This window comes from Gracilinanus agilis, chromosome 3, assembly GCF_016433145.1.
Source record: "Gracilinanus agilis isolate LMUSP501 chromosome 3, AgileGrace, whole genome shotgun sequence".
In the NCBI taxonomy this organism is placed as follows: Eukaryota; Metazoa; Chordata; class Mammalia; order Didelphimorphia; family Didelphidae; genus Gracilinanus; species Gracilinanus agilis.
The window spans coordinates 23,086,798-23,107,070 of NC_058132.1; the positions used below are offsets into that span (position 1 = coordinate 23,086,798).

Below are 20,273 nucleotides of genomic sequence, written 5' to 3' on the forward strand. Positions count from 1 at the left end.
TCTCTCTGTCTCTGTCTCTCTGTCTCTGTCTCTCTCTCTCTCTGTCTCTCTCTCTCTCTGTCTCTCTGTCTCTCTGTCTCTGTCTCTCTCTCTCTGTCTCTCTCTCTCTCTGTCTCTCTCTCTCTCTCTGTCTCTGTCTCTCTGTCTCTGTCTCTGTCTCTGTCTCTCTCTCTCTCTCTCTCTCTCTCTCTCTCTCTCTCTCTCTCTCTCCTGAACCGATCATGCATTTTCTTAGCAGCCCACACATAGTTTACCCAGAATAGAATATAAGCTCCCTGGAGGCAAGGACAATTCAATTCACTTTTGTCTTTCTATGTATCTCCAGCACCTAGCACAATGCCTGGCACCTAGTAGGAGCTTAATAAATGATTGACCAATATAATGGACTTCTCTACTAGCAGCAATACAATGATCCAGGACAATCCTGAGGGACTTATGAGAAAGAAAACTAGCCACATCCAGAGAAAGAACTGTGGGAGCGGAAACCCAGAAGAAAAACAACTGCTTGATCACATGGGTCAATGGGGATATGATTGGGGATGTAGACTCTAAACGATCACCCTAATGCAAATATCAATAATATGGAAATAGGTCTTGATCAATGACACATGTAAAACCCCGTGGAATTGTTCATTGGCACCAGGAGGGGAGGGAAAGAATATGAATCATGTAACCATGGGAAAATATTCTAAAATAATCAATTAAATAAAATTTCCCCAAAATAAATAAATAAATGATTGGGTTGAATTGAATTATCCACATTAATAGAGGAAGACAGTGGCTATACCATTCACTGCCATCATTCTCCCATCACGACCCCACCCAAAATAAACTCCCCACTCCTCATAGTCTTCCACCTCTTGGGTGAATAAAAACCCCTGGGTTTAGAGACAGAAGATCTACATCTGAATTCTAGCTTTACCTAGGTTACTATGCATGTAGTCTTTGAACAGATCACTTAAGCACTTTGGACCTCAGTTTCCCCATTGGTAAAATGATATTTGAAGTTATTTTGATGATTTATTATCTTTCAGGTCCCCTCCACATCTGAGAGATATGATCCCAGGTTTCTTCTCAGATTTCCTCCATCTCCTGGGACTCTGAAGCCTAGACCTCTCTCCTGAAGACCCCATCACCTCTCCAGGGCTGACTGCCCCTCTTCTCACACTCCTGGTGCCTCGGTCAAGGAGGAGGAGCTGGCTGCCCTTCATCTCCCAAAACCACAGGGATGCATCTACCCACAAGGATTCAAACTCCAGCAACATACACACATGCACACACACGTGGGCATTCCACAGCAGTATACGCCTGTCACACACAAAACATAACATGTTTCTGCACATGCCTCCCAACCCATGAACATGACTCACTCACAAGTTACCAACCTCAGGGGGAGTGTCCGTCCTACCCTCCTTCTCTTCTGTCTCCCACCAGAGTCCATGGAGCAGATTCCTGGGATTCTCTCCCAAGCACCACGGACCCTCAGACACTCCTCAGCACCAAGTCTTGGGCTCACTCTACCCAAGTAACATAGGGGAGCCACCCCTACACTTCCCAGCCTTAGTGACTCACTAAGTTTTTCCCTCCCCTACTTGCCCAAGATCAGGTTCTCTGATTCTAAATATTGTCATCTCTCTCACTTACTAGATATGTGGCTTCAATCAAGACATCTATTCATTCATTCATCTAATTAGTTGCTTATTCATCCATTCATTCATCTAATTATTTATTCATCCATTCATTAATTCATCCATCCATCCATTCATTCATATATTATTTATCTAATTCATTTCATCACTCATTACTTCATCCATTCATTCATCTAATCATTTATCCATCTATTAATTTAATCATTCATTCAGCTAATTATTTATTCATCCATTCACTTAAGCATTCATTAATTAATTCATTCATATATTATTTATCTAATTCATTTCATCATTCATTAATTCATCTATTCATTTGCCTAATCATTCATTCATTCATTCACCTAATCATTCATTAATTCATCTATTTATTTACCTAATCATTCATTAATTCATCCATCCATTCATTCATTCACCTAATCATTCATTAATTCATCCATCCATCCATCCATCCATTCATTCAATAACCTACTGATTTCTCTGTTTTTGTTAAATGTCAAATGTGTTTAAAAGCTTGCTCTCTGGCAATGGAAGAGGTACAAAACTGAGTCAAAATCCACTTCCTGCTCTCACAGAGCTCATAGTTTATAAAAGAAATGACACCAGGCAATCAGCGCATATTAAGCACCTACTGTGTGCCGAGGCTCTGTGCTCAGCCCTAGAGAAAGGAAGAAGGATCCCTTCCCAGGACACAAATGACTGTGACACTCCACGGTGAGGCATTGAACTTAGAACAGCCCTTGAATCTCACCTCTGGCAGAAGGAACAAAAGCTGCCGTGTCCCACAGGGCTCTTTGCTGTGAAGCGAGGGGAGGTCATCCGAGCCTGGGGAGGAAGCACCTTTAGGGTTGGGCTCCTCAATTCCACGTTCCATTTCCCACCTCTGTGAATTAGGACAGACTGATCACCACCCAGAGACCTGGGATGCCACCTCCTCCCCACTTCTGCCTGTTAGAATCCAGAGGAGGGATTTGAACCCAGTCTAGTCCACCCAGTAGGGAGATGTCAGCTGACAGAGTGAAACCATGAAGAGGGCTCCATTTGGGATCAGAAGACACCGCTTTATATTCCAGCTCTGGTACGTATTTGCTGTGGAACTTTGGGCAAGTCACTGCTCTCCTAGGTGGGCCTCAGTTTCCTCCTCTATAAAATGGAGGGGTTGGACTAGATATCCTGGAAGGTCCTTCCCAGTTCTAAATTTAATCTCCAGATAAGGATGACTCTCCCTCTAGGGGGAAGACTGGGAGTTCCAGACCCTACTTGACCACCCGAAGAAGGGGGGACTCTTTGGTTCTCACCTGTGTTAGATCTGGGTTAGGAGGGCCTGGGGAAGCCCCAGAAAGTTCCCCAGTCACTCCAGTCACCACTAGACTCGGGGAACAGGTTAGTCTGGTAGCTGAGGAGCCAGACCAGCCCAAGGGAGTGGAGGTTCTGCTTCCCTGGTCCCCTCCCCTTCTTGTTTGTGGGAAGACCACAGGAGAGGACTGAGAGGGACCAGCGGCAGGACAAGGCCCAACAGCCCTCCTGGCCTTGACCCTCCCTGGTGCCTCCCCTGAGGCCATTATCTCCCTTTGGCCCTAGACTGGCTGAGAAGTAGCTGAGAAACAGAACCTCAGGGGAAGTCTTCCTCCCCTCGATCCAGAAGAGACTGGCCACCCAGGGCAGGAGCAGCCTCTTGGAGGGGCAGGAAGAGCCATGGCCCTGCTCCGTGGAGGAGGCTGGGTGTGGAAGGAGTTCATGGTCACAGGTGAGAGGGGAGTCCCCCGGGGCTGATGGGAGAAGGAGAGATTCGAAGACTTTGGGCTAGAAGGAGCCAGCCCAACTCTCTCACTTTGCACAGGGGTAAACTGAGACCCAGAGAGGGGAAGGGACATATTATCCAAGGTCACAGAGAGAAGAAGAGATTCTGTGTGATCCCCATTAAGGAGGACAAGTCAAGAAGACAGCCTTTGTGTGTGTGTGTGTGTGTGTGTGTGTGTGTGTGTGTGTGTGTGTGTGTGTGTGTGTGCATACACACAAGAATTCGTCTCTCTGTGCTGCTTGGGTGGGACATTAAAAGTGACAAGGGCAGGGACACTCCTCCTCATGTCACATAAACAGGACCCCAGAGAGAGACAGAAAAGCCCTCAGTGGAGCCAAGACACCCTGACAGTGGAGAGAAAGAGGGAAGAGACAGGCAGACAGCTACCCTCTCTTTCTCTCACTAATGGGGTAACCTCGAACTCAAACCCTCAGAGCCTCAGTTTCCCCCTCTTGAAGACAAATATCAAGTAACCTAGGGAGGCAGCTGAGCTCTTCCCTGAATAATTCTTTTGTCATTTTCTCTGGGCCCCGTTCTAGCGCTCCGCAGCATCCTCTGGGAGGCTCTAGTCTCCACGAGGGCAGGGATGCTTTCTTGTTCAGCTCGGTGGCTCTAGACCCAGACTTGTTGACTTCCAGGGAGTCGCAGGTTCCCTTCTGTTCCTAACATTCTGTTCTAAACCCTTTCGGCTCTGACATTCCCTGTTCTGAAGGTCTTTCGGGCTCTGCCACTCGACCTCCTGCAGCTCTTCCTTCTCTGCCTTTTAATTAATCTATGATTTTCGGGGACAAGAAGCCGCTTGGCCCAGCCAGATAGGCTCAGGAGGCGGTCACTCCATTTCCCACCCCTCGGCCCAGGCCCCAGCGCTCCTCGGTGCTCCAGCCCAGGAGGGCGAGGCTGTGGCCTCCACAACTTTTTCTCCGCCGCTCTTACAGCTTCCCTCGTGGCCTGGTGGACCGTCCAGCAGGCCTGGGCCGGGCTCCTGATCGAGAAGATTCCTGAGACGCCCCAGGAGGGTCAAGACGTCCTTCTAACAGTTCATGGTATCCCAGCGGCCATCCGGGACTTCAACTGGTACCAAGGAGAGGAGGTGGATGGCAGCACCATGATCTTCTCCTACTTCCCAGGCCTCCCGAGGCCCCAGAGGAACGGGAACGCCCTACGGGGGAGGAACATCATTGGGTTTCCTAATGGTTCCCTCCTCCTCCGCCATGTCCAGTTCACAGACAGCGGCATCTACCAAGTGGGCATCACCTTCAACCCATCCTGGATCATGAGGGCCAAGACTGAGCTCAAAGTCACAGGTGAGTGGCCGGCGTGGGGCAAGAGGCAAGAAGACACAGGCTTTCCCTTGAGCCAAGGGGGCTCGTAGCTCCGCCCTCAAGGAGCCCCTGGTCTGAGGAGAGAAACAGGGCCTGGCCTCGGCCCCAAGCGCAGCCTCAGGAAGAGAGCTCCGATCAGAGAGCGCCAGAGACTCTCGGCTCGCCTTCCCCATCTGGCATCAGGGGAAACTGAGCCACGGGCAGGATGTGATCCCTACACCGGGGCCCCTGACTCCCAGGCCAGGATGCTGAAAGGAAATGTCCCTTCGGAGCCACACCTTAGAGCGCAGACATAGAATCTCAAAGCTGAGAAGGACCTTAGAACCGATACCACAGAATGTCGGGGCTGGGAGGGACCTTAGAATAGGGATATCAGTGCCTACAGAAAGAGCAGAGCCCGGAGGAGCCTAGAACATGGAATGTCAGGGTTGGGAGGAATCTTAGAACAGGGAATGCCAGAGCCTGGAAGGGCCTAGAACAGGGAATGTCAGGGTTGGGAGGAGTCTAGTGTAGGGAATGTCAGGGATGGGAGGAATCTTAGAACAGGGAATGCCAGAGCCTGGAAGGGCCTAGAACAGGGAATGTCAGAGCCTAGAAGGACCTACAATAGGGAATGTCAAAGCTAGGAGAGGCCTAGAACAGAGAATGTCAGAGCCTAGAAGGGCCTAGAACAGGGAATGCCAGAGTCTGAAGGGCCTTTAGAACCGGAATGTCAGAGATGTGAAGAATCTTAGAACAAGGAATGTCATAGTCTAGAAGGACCTAGAACAGGGAATGTCAGGGACTAGAAGGGACTAGAACAGGGAATGTCAAAGCTAGGAGAGGCCTAGAACAGGGAGTGCCAGAGTCTGGAGGGCCTTTAGAACAGGAATGTCAGAGATGTGAAGAATCTTAGAACAAGGAATGTCAGAGTCTAGAAGGGCCTAGAACAGGGAATGTCAGAGCTAGGAGAGGTCTTGAATAGGGAATGTCAGAGCCTAGAAGGGCCTAGAACAGGGAATGTCAGGGTTGGGAGAACCCTTAGAACAGTGAATGTCAGAGCTAGGAGGGGTCTAGAACAGGGAATGTCAGAGCCTGGAAGGGCCTAGAACAGGGAATGCCAGAATCTGGAGGGTCTTTAGATCAGGAATGTCAGAGATATGATGAATCTTAGAACAAGGAATGTCAGAGTCTAGAAGGACCTAGAACAGGGAATGTCAGGGTTGGGAGAACCCTTAGAACAGGGAATATCAGAGTTATGAGAGGCCTTGAATAGGGAATGTCAGAGCCTAGAAGGGCCTAGAACAGGGAGTGCCAGAGTCTGGAGGGCCTTTAGAACAGGAATGTCAGAGATGTGAAGAATCTTAGAACAAGGAATGTCAGAGTCTAGCAGGGCCTAGAACAGGGAATGTCAGAGCTAGGAGAGGTCTTGAATAGGGAATGTCAGAGCCTAGAAGGGCCTAGAACAGGGAATGTCAGGGTTGGGAGAACCCTTAGAACAGTGAATGTCAGAGCTAGGAGGGGTCTAGAACAGGGAATGCCAGAATCTGGAGGGTCTTTAGATCAGGAATGTCAGATATGATGAATCTTAGAACAAGGAATGTCAGAGTCTAGAAGGATCTAGAACAGGGAATGTCAGGGTTGGGAGAACCCTTAGAACAGGAATGTCAGAGATGTGAAGAATCTTAGAACAAGGAATGTCAGAATCTAGAAGGGCCTAGAACAGGGAATGTCAGGGCCTGGAAGGGCCTAGAACAGGGAATGCAGGAGCCTAGAACATGGAATGTCATTGCTAGGAGGAGGCTAGAACAGGGAGCATCAGGGCCTAGAAGGGCCTAGAACAGGGAATGCCAGAGCCTGGAGGAGCCTAGAATAGGGATTCGGAGCTAAGAGGGGTCTAGAACAGGGAATGTCAGGGATGGAATGAATATTAGAACAGGGAATGTCAAAAATGGGAGGACCCTTAGAACAGTGAATGTCAGAGCTAGGAGGGGCCTAGAAAAGGGAATGTCAGAGCTAAAGAGAGATCTAGAACAGGGAATGTCAGAGCTGTAGGGGCCTTAGAACTGTGTAAGTCAGGGTTGCAGAAGCCTGCTACACCCACCTCCTGACAGAAAGATAATGACTTTGAGATGGAGAATGAGCCCCAAATTCTTCAACCTGGACAACATCTGGATTTCTTTGGCTTACTTAGCCTGGCCTCCGCTTATTTCTTACAAAGATCACCATGCTTTTCCTTTCCTTTTCTTCTCTGGAGAGTGGGGGGCAATGGGTGAGGAGAAGGGACAGGGGTTGTGTTGTCTTAGGAAAGAACAAGAAGAAAGTTCAGAAGGAAACCTGGCCAAGGCCAAGGCAGACAGTCTTGGTAGTGAAGAGAAGAGCTCAGATTGATCTAGCTCCTGCTGTGTGCTGGGCATTGGACTTGAGAGAGAACATCTCGTTTGGTCCTCATGGCAACCCCTGGGAGCAAGATGCTATTACAATCCCCATTTTACAGTTGAAGAAACTGAGTCAGGCAGAGATTAAGTGACTCATCATCGGTCTAAGGCTGGATTTGACCCCAGGCCCAGCACTCTCTCCACCTAGCTGCCTCCACTTCTGAAAGCAATATGAAAATAGATTAGAAACTTCACAAAAATAATAATAACCTTAGGACTCATCTAGTCTGACCCCCTCATTTTACTGTTGAGGAAACTGAGGCTGAAGGAAAGGGAAAGACTTCAACTTCCATCAGCAGAGGAGAGAAGTGTCCGGTTCGGACCTGGGAGAGCCATCTGACCAGACACCCTCTTGCTCTTTTTCAGAGAACAACAAGGCCAGCTCTGTTCACAAACACCAGACTCCAGGGAAGCACAGCTCCTCCACCATGAACTCGGGGGCCTTGGTCGCCATCGTCCTCGGCTGCCTGGGTTTTGGGGCCCTCCTTATAGGCAGTGGCCTGGCCTATCTGGTGGTGACCAGAGGCTGGAGGCTCAGGAGCCCCGGGTAGAGTCGTCCGCTCCTTCTTTTTCCCCGTCCTTCCCCTCGGCCCCACTCAGAGTCAGCCCAGGTCTAGATGAGCCTAAGAATCTTAACCGGTCCTTGGAGTTCACCTCCTGCAAGAACAGAAACGTCCTCTACCCCGTGAAGGAGAGGTGATCGTGGAAGCTTTGCCTGGACGCCCTCCCTATCGGGAAGCTCGCTACATCCTGGGGCAGCCCATTCCATTGCTGGTCACCAGAGAGTTCCTCCTTATATCAAGAGGAAATCTCCCTCTGAGGACGTAGAACTTCTCCTTCCTCTCGTCCCTCGGGGCTAGTCCTTCCTCCTAAGACCCAGTCCTTTGCCCTCCACAGTTCTTGCACACACACACACACACACACACACACACACACACACACACACACACACGCACGTGTCCTCCCCTCCAGTCTGCAGCTGTTCCCTGGCTTTCCAGTCCCTCTATCGCCCCTGGAGCCCTTCCTCTCTGGCTTGTGAGGGTCCTTCCTGGAGGACGTGGCCTCCCTCCTTTGGACACTAGTTCACCCTTCCCTTAGGGTGGCAGGGAAGGCAGTTGGCACACCCATGCCCCAGGCTTCCATGGGCCACCAAGCCATCCTGGGTGGGTCTGTTATCGTCCCTGGGCCCCAGATTCCTCACTGGTTACCCTAGAAGAAGATCTGACCCAGCCCAAGACAACCGGAATCCTCTGATCTTCTTCCAGGACCACAACAGTGAAACCAGAACCGGGCAGAGACGGGTGCCAGAAACACAGGGCTGGTAAGGCCAGAGACCAATGAGGGTGGGGGTGGGGGGGCCTCGCAGCTCTGTCCCTGGAGCTCCTGAGCTCCCCATTGGACCGTCAGTCAGTGAGCGAGTCCCCCTACTTCTCCCCCCACGCAGACGGCAGTAATATCTACGAGGTGATTCATTCTCCAGGAATCCTGATATCCCCGACAAGTGATACAGGGATCGTCAATCCAAACCTGACCCCAGACACAGTGAGTATCTCTCTCCCCTGGTCTCCTATGCACCTTCCCCTACACTCACCCCACTCTGAAGAGAGCTTCGTCCTGGGTTCAAATCAGGCCTCAGACACATCCTGGCTGTGTGACCTTAGGCAAGTCACTTGACCCCCACTGCCTAGCTCTTACTACTCTCCTGCCTTGGAACAGACATAGTATCAGTTCTAAGATGATAAGTAAGAGTTTAAAAAAATATATAAGCTTTGTAACTCCCCAAGATGAGACCTTGAACCCAGCCAGGGAGGCAGGGCATGACTGATCATCCCCATTTTACAGATGAGGAAAATCAAGCCTGGAGTCAGGGAGTCACTGGTTCATCGGGGGGCACGTCCTCTTCTCATCAAGCCACTGGGGCATCCTGGGGGGGAATTGGGGAGGGCCCAGATCGAAGAGGGGGGCGAGGCCACGGCTGGGGAGAGACAAACCATCACAGGGGACTTGCCACAAGCGCTAGGATTGCAGTTAACAAGGGAGAAGGGGCCAAAGAGCGATGCTCGGGCCCACGTGGCCGGGGGGGCGGCGGAATGCCCCATAGTTACCTGTGCTCTATCCGTGCCCAGCCCCGAACCGGGAACCAGGAGGCCGAAGGTCACCGCTACCAGGTATCGGGGGAGGAAGCGGAGGGTGTGGGGATGGCCCGAAGCTCTGCTGGGCAGGAGGGGGCGTGGAGGGAAGGGGGGGACGCATGGAGGGGGACGGGAATTCTGGGAGTGCCGGGCTTCTGGGTCTGTTCCCCTCACCTTCTAGCTCTGAATCTCCGGATCCTCCACTTTCTGTCCGGACCTCTCAGCCTCAGAGATAGAGAGTGTTAACAGTGGAAGGGCCACATGATAGAAAACATCAGAGCTTCAAGGGGTTTTCAAATACAGAACGTGGAAGGGGCAGCTGGGGAGCCCAGTGGATAGAGCCCCATGCCTGGGGTCTGGAGAATCTGGGTTCAATTCTAGCCTCAGACGCTTTCCAACTGTGTGACCCTGGACAAGTCACTTAACCCCCATTGTCTGGCCCTTGCCACTCCTCTGTCTTAGAATTTATAGTAAGATAGAAGGTAAGCATTTTTTTTTAATACAGAACAGGGAATCTTAGAATAGGCAATGTCAGAGCTGAAAGGAACCTTAGAGCAGGGAACGTAAGAATGTGGAGGAACCTTAGAACAGGGAATGTAAGAATTTGGAGGAACCTTAGAATAGAGAATGTCAGAGCTGAGAGGAACCTTAGAGCAGGGAATGTAAGAATTTGGAGGAACCTGGGGGCAACTGGGTAGCTCAGTGTATTAAGAGCCAGGCATAGAGACGGGGAGGTCCTGGGTTCAATTCTGGCCTCAGAAACTTCCTGGCTGTGTGACCCTGGGCAAGTCACTTAACCCCCATTGCCTACCCTTCCCACTCTTCTGCCTTGGAGCCAATACACGGTGTTGACTCCAAGACGGAAGGTGAGGGTTTTAAAAAATAAAAATAAAATAAAAAGAATTTGGAGGAACCTTAGAACAGGGAATGTCAGAGCTGAGAGGGACAAGAAATATCAGGTTAGGAGGGATCTTTCTGATGATCCAGTCCAATTCTGTTATATTACAGAGGAGGGAACTGAGGCTCAAATTGAGGGTATCTGAATCCTAAAACCTCAGAACTAGACAAGAGTCTTCATATCTAGTTCATCCTTTACATGAACGAGGATCCCCTCTCCAGCATGCCTGCCAATTTGTCCTTTGGTCTTTGGCTTGGAGACTTCCAAGGAGGGGGAGCTCACTACCTTCCCAGGTAACCCACTCCACTTTAGGACAACCCTCTTCATTAGGAAGCTTTTCCTGACCACAAGCCCATGTTGGCTTCCTTGTGACTCCTTCCCCTCCTGGTTCTACTTTGGGAGTCAAACAATCAAATCCTTCTCCAAGGGGACGGCCCTTCTAACTCTTGAAGGCGGCCCTTGAGTCCCCTGCCAACTCTTCTGTCCTTCAGGCTTAGTGTCCTGATTTCCTTCAGTGGGTCCTCAGATGGCATATGGACCGAAGACTTTCACCCTCTTGGCTGTCCAGGTCATCAACATCCTTCTTAAACTGGCGACCAGAATGGAACACAAAGCTCTAGACAAGGGCTGAGCAGGCAGAGGACACCAGCTCTTGAACTTTCTCATCCCTCCCATTTAACCCTCTCCTAATGCCACCTGAGCTTCATAGCACCTACCACTGACTCCTAATAAGTTCAGTCCACTAAGACCCCCAGATCTTTTCCAGACCAACTGCCATAGAGCCGACTCTCTTCCATCCTGCATTTCTGCCTCTTCCCACTGCTCCTCGTTGCTCTCCCCGAGCAGGTCTCTCTCTGGCCTCCTCCCTGCCTCTCTCTGGGTGTCCAAGCTCCCCTGACTTTTTTGCTCTCTACCCAGGAGCTCCAGGACCCAGACCCTGCTCCGTACTGCCAGCTTGCTCCCACTGCCTGACCTGAGAACCTCACCTCCAGGAAGTGACCGAAGCCAGGACTACTGCTGGGAAAGAGCCTTTCCAGAAACAGCTCAAGATCTGGCTCTCCTGGAGAGGATGGAGCTTGGGCAGAGCTCCCGGAGGGAGGAGGCAGGGAGGACACGGCCAAGGACCAACCCACTCCTCCCCTGCCTGTGTCTCGGTCCTCATTAAGCAAGACTTTTTCTACCCTCTGCCTTGTCCCCGGAGATGATGCTGGTGGGGGCCTGGGAGCCGACCGTCCGGACTCTGAGAGGACGAGAAATCCAGAGGGAAGCTGGGATTGGGAAACCAGACATCTCTGCCAAGAGGGCAGGGGCCGGGCGGTCACTGCCGGAGGGCACACGGGCCTTCCCTGCCCTGACCACCGGCCCCCAGCCTCAAGGTCCTCGGCCAGCCCCCTGGGACTTGGGATGGTGCTGGTATGAGCCTCATTTTACAGTCGAGGAAACTGAGGCACACTGAAGTTCAAAGGGGGATTTTAAGTGACTTGCCCAGACATACAGCTACTAAGCGTCTGAGGCTGGATTTGAACTTGGGGTCTTCCTAACTCCAGGAACAGCTCTAACCACTGAACCACCTATTGGTTGTCTCAAAGGTGGGGTAGTTCTCTTCCTGCTGGAAGGAGAGTAGGCAATGGTGGAAAAACTATCAGAGATCCTGAATTCAAATCCTACCTCTGATGCCAACTACTTGTGTGATTTTAGGCAATTGATCTCAGGAAGCCTCAGTTTCCTCATCTGTAAAATGATACAACTCAGTCTAAATGGTCCCTGAGGTCAGTTCCAGTTTGAAATCTCTGACCTATGAAGCCACAAAAGGGTTCTCTAAGGGTTCTAAGGGTTCCCTCCCCTCACAACAGCTCTCTAGGTGAGGCTGTGTGTCCCACCACCCCCTCAGCAACTGCAAAAAGTCCCAAAATTCCCAGGAACAGCCCTGGCCATCGGCCACCCCGTGACCCTCCGCTGGGGGTCAGATCGTCCAGTCCCCTGCCCCAGGGCAGAGAAGTTCCCCCTGGCTCCTTTGGCCACCAGATAGGGGCACCCCAAGGGAGAGGCAGCTCTCAGTCATGTTTGACCCGGCTCTGTCCTGGTGTGGCCCATTGTCTTCATGTGTGCCACGAGGCCGGGCTGAAGCTGGCGGGCAGCTGAGGTCCCCTCCAGCTGGGACAAAGGGCCATTGTGGGGAGTGAATGTGGCCGGGGAGCCAAGCGTCCGCCAGGGAGCAGCACCACGACACAGGCCGCTGCCGCTGAGTGGCTGGGCTTCGGGTTCGAGTTTTTTCTCCAGTTTCCAATTCGAAGCCCCCTTAGAAAGTCAGAGGGACGCACGAATGCCCCGTGAGTAGAGCTGCGGTCTCTGCCTTCACCCACTGTGTGACAGCAACTGGCAATGGCCAGAGTGTCCGTCCCTTAGACCCGAGATCCAGCTGGCTAGAAGGGAGTCCCTGAGGGAGAGAGGCCTCCTAGACACGGCATTATGGAAAGCAGGCCTTGTGGGGGCAAAGAGGCAGGAATAAAGTCGATGCCCACCCCTGTCGTGCCCTCGTTTTTCAGTCGTGTCCTAAAACTCATAGCGACCCCTTCGGGGGTTTTCTGGGCAAAGATCCTAGAGTGGTTTCTTATTCCCTTTTCCAGCTCGTTTGACAGATGAGGAAACTGAGGCAAACAGGATAAAATGACTTGCCCAGGATCACTCAGCTAAGAGGTGTCTGAGGTCAGATTTGAACTCAGGTCTTCCTGACTCCAGGCCCCCTGTTGTATCCACTGCACCACCTAGCTGCCCCTTCCAGTGGCTCTGACATATTTACAATGTAAATAGGAAAAAAGACCCCTGCGTGATCATAATGATTAAGTGGGTGTCACCCAGGACAAGACAAAACTTGAATCGGTCACTTCCTGGGCGCTGGGCCAAGTGCTCTACAAAGCTTATCTCATTTGACCTTCACAACCACCCTCAGAGGAGATGGAGCCCCATTTTACAGGTGAACAAACTGAGACACATACAGTTGAAATACGTTGCTTATGATCACAGACCTGGGAAGTGTGTGCGGCAGGGCTTGAACTCGAGTCTTCCTGACTCCTGTCCCAGCATTCTATCCACTTCATCACCTGCTGCCCTCTCTTTGCAGTGGCGGGGGCCGATGGGTGTGGGATATAGCATCCACAGGCAGCCTCCATTGACGGTTTGGTTTCTTTAAGCTGCTTCTGTTTTCCTGTGGATGGACCCCTGGGAAAGAGGAGAACCGGAGACATTGGAAATGAGGGCTTTTCTAGCCTTCTAGCATGGTCGTGCTCAAGATAACCCGCCAATGGGGTTCTTGTGGCTTTGTCCAGGGAGCCAAGAACCTAGAGACCCACCTGCTAGCTGCCATTGATTAATGGGTAACCCTGGGGACGTCTCAGTACCCAGAAAATCAGGGTCCATCCCTGTCTAAGGGTCAGTCTAAGGGTCCTCCCAGCCCTGACATTCTCTGTTCTAAGGTTCCTCCCAGCCCTGACATTCCCTGTTCTAAGGGTCCTCCCAGCTCTGACATTCTCTGTTCTAAGGTTCCTCCCAGCCCTGACATTCCCTATTCTAAGGGTCCTCCCAGCCCTGACATTCTCTGTTCTAAGGGTCCTCCCACCCCTGACATTCCCTGTTCTAAGGGTCCTCCCAGCTCTGACATTCTCTGTTCTAAGGGTCCTCCCAGCCCTGACATTCTCTGTTCTAAGGTTCCTCCCAGCCCTGACATTCCCTGTTCTAAGGGTCCTCCCAGCCCTGACATTCTCTGTTCTAAGGTTCCTCCCAGCCCTGACATTCCCTATTCTAAGGGTCCTCCCAGCCCTGACATTCCCTGTTCTAAGGGTCCTCCCAGCTCTGACATTCTCTATTCTAAGGTTCCTCCCAGCTCTGACATTCTCTGTTCTAAGAGTCCTCCCAGCTCTGACATTCCCTGTTCTAAGGGTCCTCCCAGCCCTGACATTCTCTGTTCTAAGACCTTTCTCAGCTCTGTCATTCTCTGTTCTAAGGTTCCTCCCAGCCCTGACATTCCCTGTTCTAAGGGTCCCCCCAGCTCTGTCATTCTCTGTTCTAAGGTTCCTCCCAGCTCTGTCATTCCCTGTTCTAAGAGTCCTCCCAGCTCTGACATTCCCTGTTCTAAGGGTCCTCCCAGCTCTGACATTCCCTGTTCTAAGGGTCCTCCCAGCCCTGACATTCCCTGTTCTAAGGGTCCTCCCAGCTCTGCCATTCTCTGTTCTACTTTTCCTCTAAGCTCTGGCATTCTAGTGGATTTATTCCTGAGATTCTAGTATGGATCATTAAAGAGACGACTGGTAAAAGTCTAGACAGGACAGCAGTGGTGACAAGCCAGCCTCCCTTGCTTTGTGGATGGGCTTACTCAACTCGGACCTCTAGTACCCATGCATACAGAACTCACCCCAAAACCTGAGCCTCAAATCCTGGCTAGAGAATGCTGGGAAAATCCCTTCACTGTCCAAGACTAAGTTTCAGAGAGGTGCCACTCTGGCTGGCAGCAGGAGTTTCCTCTTTGGGGAGGCCACTTGGCCAGGGATCCATCCCCTGGTCGCTTAGGGGGACATTGTGGCTCTAAGCTCCCTGGATCTCAGCAAAACTCACCTCCTGCCATTCTTGTGGAGAAGATGGAGACACGCGGATTGGGCAATAATGCAATCAGGGTCACCCAAAAGTGTTTGGATATGCCAGTGTCCAAGGTTTCAAGATCAGCCTAGCTGACGGTCTGCAGTGGAGTGCCCCAGGGATCTGCGCTGGGCTCCAGGTCATTTTACCTTCTTTCAACAACTTGGATAAAGGCCTAGATGGAAGACTCATCACATTTGCAGATGACCCAAGGATGGTAGGGAACACCCACGTACTGAATGACAGAATCAAGACCCAAAAAAGATCTCCATTGACCAGAGCCTTAGACTGAGTTTTTTACAAGATGAAATTATGCAGTGGCCACAAATACAAAGTCTTACATTTGGGCACAAAAGAAAATCAAGCAAGAATAAGGGTTTGTCATGGTTAAACAGTGGTTATTCTGAAAAGGATCTGGGGGTCTCAGTGGACCCCAAGCTCATCAGAAGTTAGCTGTGGGATGGAGCAGCTAATGTGATCTTGGGCTGCAGGAAGAGGGAGGTGACGGCCCCCCATCCTCTGCCCTCACCAGACCTCGCCTGGAGGATTGTGTTCACTTCTGGGCACCAGTCGAAGAAGGATGTTGATAAGCCAAAAGCTGGAGATTGGCCAGGAGAAGAGAACCAGAATGGGGAAGGATCCCCACTGAGTCCGTGTCATATGAGGTCTGGGGGAAGGAGCCGGAGAAGAGAAAACTCAAGGGGAACATGATAGCTGCCTTCAAGTACTTGAAGGCCTGTCATGTGCAGGATGGATCAGGCTTGTTTTGTTGGCCCCAGAGGCCAGAGCGAGGAGGAGCGAGAGGAGGGGAAGAGAAGGAGAGGGACACGGGGGCCTGAGGTCAGCGAAGCTGTCCCAGGCTGGGAGGGAGGCTTCAAACAAAGGCTGTGGGCTGCCCCCAGGGGGAGGCTGGAAAATCAGTCCTAGGCTCTGTGCTGGCCAAGACTCCTTTGGGTTACAGTTTAGATTTGGAGGCCCCTTGGAGCTCTCCAATTGGGGGATTTTTATAATTCCTGGTTCTAAGAACCCTCTCAGCCCTGACATTCCCTGTTCTAAAACCCCTCTAAATCCTGATATTCCATGTTCTAAGACCCCTCTAAACCCTGTGTTCCATGTTCTAAGACCCCTCTAAACCTTGATGTTCCCTGTTCTAAGACCCCTCTAAACTGTGTTCCATGTTCTAAGACCCCTCTCAACCCTGATGTTCCCTGTTCTAAGACCCTTCTAAACCCTGATGTTCCATGTTCTAAGACCCCTCTAAGCCCTGATGTTCCCTGTTCTAAGATTCCTCTCAGCCCTGATTTTCCCTCTTCTAAGACCCCTCCTGGCCCTAATGTTCCCTGTTCTAAGATCCCTCTCAGCTATGACATCCCACAGTTTCGGACCTGGGATGTATGTTGGGGAACATCTGTCAGTGAGTCAATAAGCATCCATTGATTACCCACTTGGTTCTAAGCATCGTGCTAAAAGCTGAGGGTCCAAAGGGCAGTCAGTGCCTGCCCTCAAGGAGTTCCAAGCCTCACAGGGGAGACATAAATGGGAGAAGATCCACGAGGGAAGAGGTAGACAATAAGGGACATTAGGAAAGGCCTCTTGGAGAAGGTGGGGTTTTAGCTGGGGCTTGAAGGAAGCCAGGGAAGATGGGAGGCAGAGATGAGGCGGGAGGGCACGCCAGGCAGGGGAAATGCCTGGAGTCTGGGAATGGAGGGTCTTTTTGGTGGGACAATCAGGAGATCAGCAACCTTGAATGGAAGAGTAAATGAAGTAAGGGGGAGTGGGAGGGGCATAAGAAGCCTGGAAATGGGGCAGGAGGTGGGAGTGGGAGGAGCTAAGTCTTTGCTTTACAAACAGTGCCAACACAGGGGGGGAACAGCCTTCTTGCATCCGAATGTGACATGTCCCATCCTGTGGCAGCCAGAGCTGCCAGACTTTCTGGTGGGGGGCAAGAACTGGACCCCCAAAATGCATCTGAGAGTCACAGAATTACAGTAGAGCTGTAATAGATGCGAGAGATTGTCCAGTCCAACCCCATCATTTTACATGGAGGGAAACTGAGGCAAAGAGAGGGCTTGAGGTCACACGGTGAGGCAGAGGCAGAAACGGGACTGGCAGCCGGGTCTCCTGACTTCAAAGTTTCTGGCTCCCAGTCCAAAGTTCATTCCATCACTCTGTCCCTCCCTCCCTCCCTCTCCCAAGTGAGGACAACAGTCTTTGGTTTCTTGTCCCCCAGTGATCTCTAAGCACATAAAGGGATTGGTTGCAGAAGCCAGGTAATTCAGTAAGAGCTGTCCTGAAATCCTCCCCTTTCTGCCCCCTGCTCCTGCCCCATCCACTCTGGCCTCTGGCCTGCTTGTCCTTCTGGTGCCTGAGAAACAATGAGAAAGGTACAGGCACCCTCCCCCAGGGACCAGGGCAGGTCGTGCCCTTGGCGGCCCTTGGCATGCACCAGCCAGGCGCCCCAACCGAGACCCAGATTTCTGGTGACTCGATCCCTCCAAATTCAGGTGATCTCCCCCACGTTCCAAGTGGCCACTCCCTCCCAGATCCCGCCCCAGACCCAAGAGGAGTCAGGACCAGGAGCGCTCACCTCAGGGGCTCCACAAGATCCCCAGGCACTGGCACCAGGCTTCCAGGTCTCCATCTGGGAGTGACAGATGGCGCTGCCCTGGGGCAGCCGGGACCCCCACCGACGGGGCTCCCGGCCCTGGAAGGGGCTTCTTCTGACAGGTGAGAGACCACAGCAGCCCTCTGCTGACCCCCCCCTCCAGGCACACACACACCCAGGGCCAGAGAGGAGACCTCAGTTTCCCCTCTTATATAAAGGGGGGCCCATGTCCCTCCCAGCTCTAAGAGAGGGCCACTGGTGCTAAGACAGGGGTGGGGGGCTCCCACATCCTCAGCAAAGGCTAAAGCCAGTTTGGGGTTGGGTCTCAAAGTAGCCTTTGGTACCCTCGGCAGAGGGCATCTCGAGCCAGACCTAGACCGGAGCCACTGCTCCGTCCCTTCTCTCGTAGCCAGGGCAGTGAAGAGGAAGGGAAAGCTTATTAGAATGGGGGCACCAGGAAGCCTAGATCCCAGGCCTGCCTTTGCTGCTCACTTGCTGGGTGACCTTAGGTGAGTCACATCCCCGTGTCTGGAAAGTAGGGAAATCCCTTCCTGTCCGACCTGAGGTGGGGGGCTCAGCATCCTCTCAGGTCTCTTTCAGCTCTTATATTCTCTGATTCTAGGCCGCCACAATATCCTTCTGTCTATTGCTCCTTCTCCTTCACTCTCCTGACCAGAGCTACCACTAAAACCTCAAAACCGAGACCCTGATGTGACTCAGAATGATAGAATTGGAAGTGACTGTTGAGCACGAAAGGTCGCAGCTGGGAGAACCCTTAGGATGTCTGACATCGAATGGCACAGCTAGAAGGGCCCTTAGAACTGGGAATTAGAACTTGGGAGGGTCCTTAGGACCTAGAATGTGAAAACTGAAAGGATCTCTAGAACAGAGAATGTCAGAGCTGGGAGAGACCTTAGAACAGAGAATTTTAGGTCTAGAAAGGGCCTTAGAACATAGAATGTCAGAACCAGGAGGGGTCTTAGAACATAGCAAGTCAGATCTGGGAAGAACTCTAAAACAGACAATATCAGAGCTGAAAAGGACCCAAGAACACAGAATGTCAGAGCTGGAAGGAGTCTTAGAACATAGAATGTCAGAGCTGGGAGGAGTCTTAGAACATAGAATGTCAGAGCTGGGAGGGGCCTTAGAATAGACAATGCCAGGGCTGGTTAGGACCTTAGAACATAGAATATTGAAACTGGGAAGCATCTTAGAATACAGAGTGTTAGAGCTGAAAAGCCTTTTAGAAGACAGAGTGGCAGAGCTGGGAGGAGCCTTAGAACATAAGAATATTAGAGCTAAGGATAGATCTTAGAGGATGGAATGTTAGAGCTAGAATGGCATAGAACATTGAGTCTTGGAGCTGAAAAGGAATATAGAATACAGAATGAACATAGAAAATGAAAGCTGAGAGGGACTTTAGGAGATAAAATATCAGAATTAGAACATGAAATGTATAAGCTAAGAGAGATGCTAGAATAAAGAAATTCTAAGTTTGGAGGTCCCTTAGAACTCTCAATAAAATTGGGAGCTTGGAAGGATCTTAGAACATAGAATGTCATATTTGGAAGGGAATCTTAGAACATTAAATGTAATAACTGAAAGGGAACCTTAACACATAGAATGTCAGAGCTGGGAGAAACCTTAAAACATAGAATGCCAGAGGTTGGAGGAACTTTAGAACATTGAGTTTCAGAGCTGGGAGGAAATCTTAGAACATAGAATGTCAGAACTAGGAAGGAATCTTAGAATACAGAATTGAGAACTGGGAAAGAACTTAGAACAATGTCAAAGCCAGGAGGCACCTTAGAACAAAAATAGTACTTACTCCCAGTGTGACTTTGGGGGAAAATGACCTTTATGGAGGGTTTCGATTTCTTCATTCAAAAGATGAGGACTGACTATGTGACCTCAGATATTTCCATATTTCTGTCAGAGAATGAAGGGACCTTAGAACATGGAATATCAGAGATGAGAACACAGAACACCAGAACCAGGGGGGATCTTGGACTGTTATCCCTGAATGGAGAGGGAGAGGGTGGGCAGGACCTAGAATGTCAATCTGGGAGAAACCTCAGAGCAAGGAGAGACCTTAGAACGTGGACTGTCCGAACTGAAAAGGGACCGTAGGATACAGAATGCCCAATCTGGAAGGGACAGTAGAACCAGAGGGTGTCAGTGCTGGAAAGAGGTCTGGGAGGAGCCTTAGAACAGGGAATCACCAGAGCTGGGAAAGGCCATAAAGTTTACTGAAGACATTTGACAGATGCGGAAACTGAGGCTCAAACAGGATTCGACCCACCCAAGGCCTACCAGGAGTTTGTCATTTCTTCTCGCTCACTCTCACCTTCTCCTTTCTCCCAGTTGTCTTTCTAATGGCCTGGATCCCACCGGCCCCAGCCCTGATGAACATCTTAGTCATCCCGGAGCCACCAGCCCAGGGGGACAACGTCACCCTGTTGGTTCGAGGCCTCCCAGGGGAGCTTCTGGCTTACAACTGGTACCGGGGGACGAACCTCAACCAGGCCCACCTCATCCTGAGCTATATCATCAGCACAGCAGACGAGACCCCCGGGCCAGCCTACACCGGCCGCGAAGCTGTCCGCCCGGACGGGAGTCTGACCCTCCGGGATGTGGTCCCTGAGGACTCGGGCAGCTACATCCTGCAGACCCTGAACAAGCAGTTCCAGACCGACATCGCCTACGGCCACCTCCTAGTCCATGGTGAGAGTGTCCCCCTGGCCGGGCCTTCTGCTAGCATCTTCCACTCCTCCTCCTCCTCCTCCTCCTCCTCCTCCTCCTCCTCCTCCTCCTCCTCCTCCT

General features: G+C 51.4%; 2 protein-coding genes across 2 annotated transcripts in view; both read left to right on the forward strand.

Moving 5' to 3' along the window:
- NECTIN2 (nectin cell adhesion molecule 2) overlaps positions 1-20,273 on the forward strand; it is a 182,918-nt gene that overhangs the window by 27,244 nt on the left and 135,401 nt on the right. The gene's annotated exons all lie outside the window — the stretch shown is intronic.
- The window catches only part of BCL3 (BCL3 transcription coactivator), a 50,328-nt gene continuing 47,554 nt past the window's right edge, over positions 17,500-20,273 (forward strand). Inside the window, exons 1-2 of the mRNA XM_044666334.1 lie at positions 17,500-17,572; positions 19,815-20,174. Of these exons, the coding sequence (XP_044522269.1) occupies positions 17,500-17,572; positions 19,815-20,174 (433 nt within the window). The remainder of the gene's footprint in view (positions 17,573-19,814; positions 20,175-20,273) is intronic.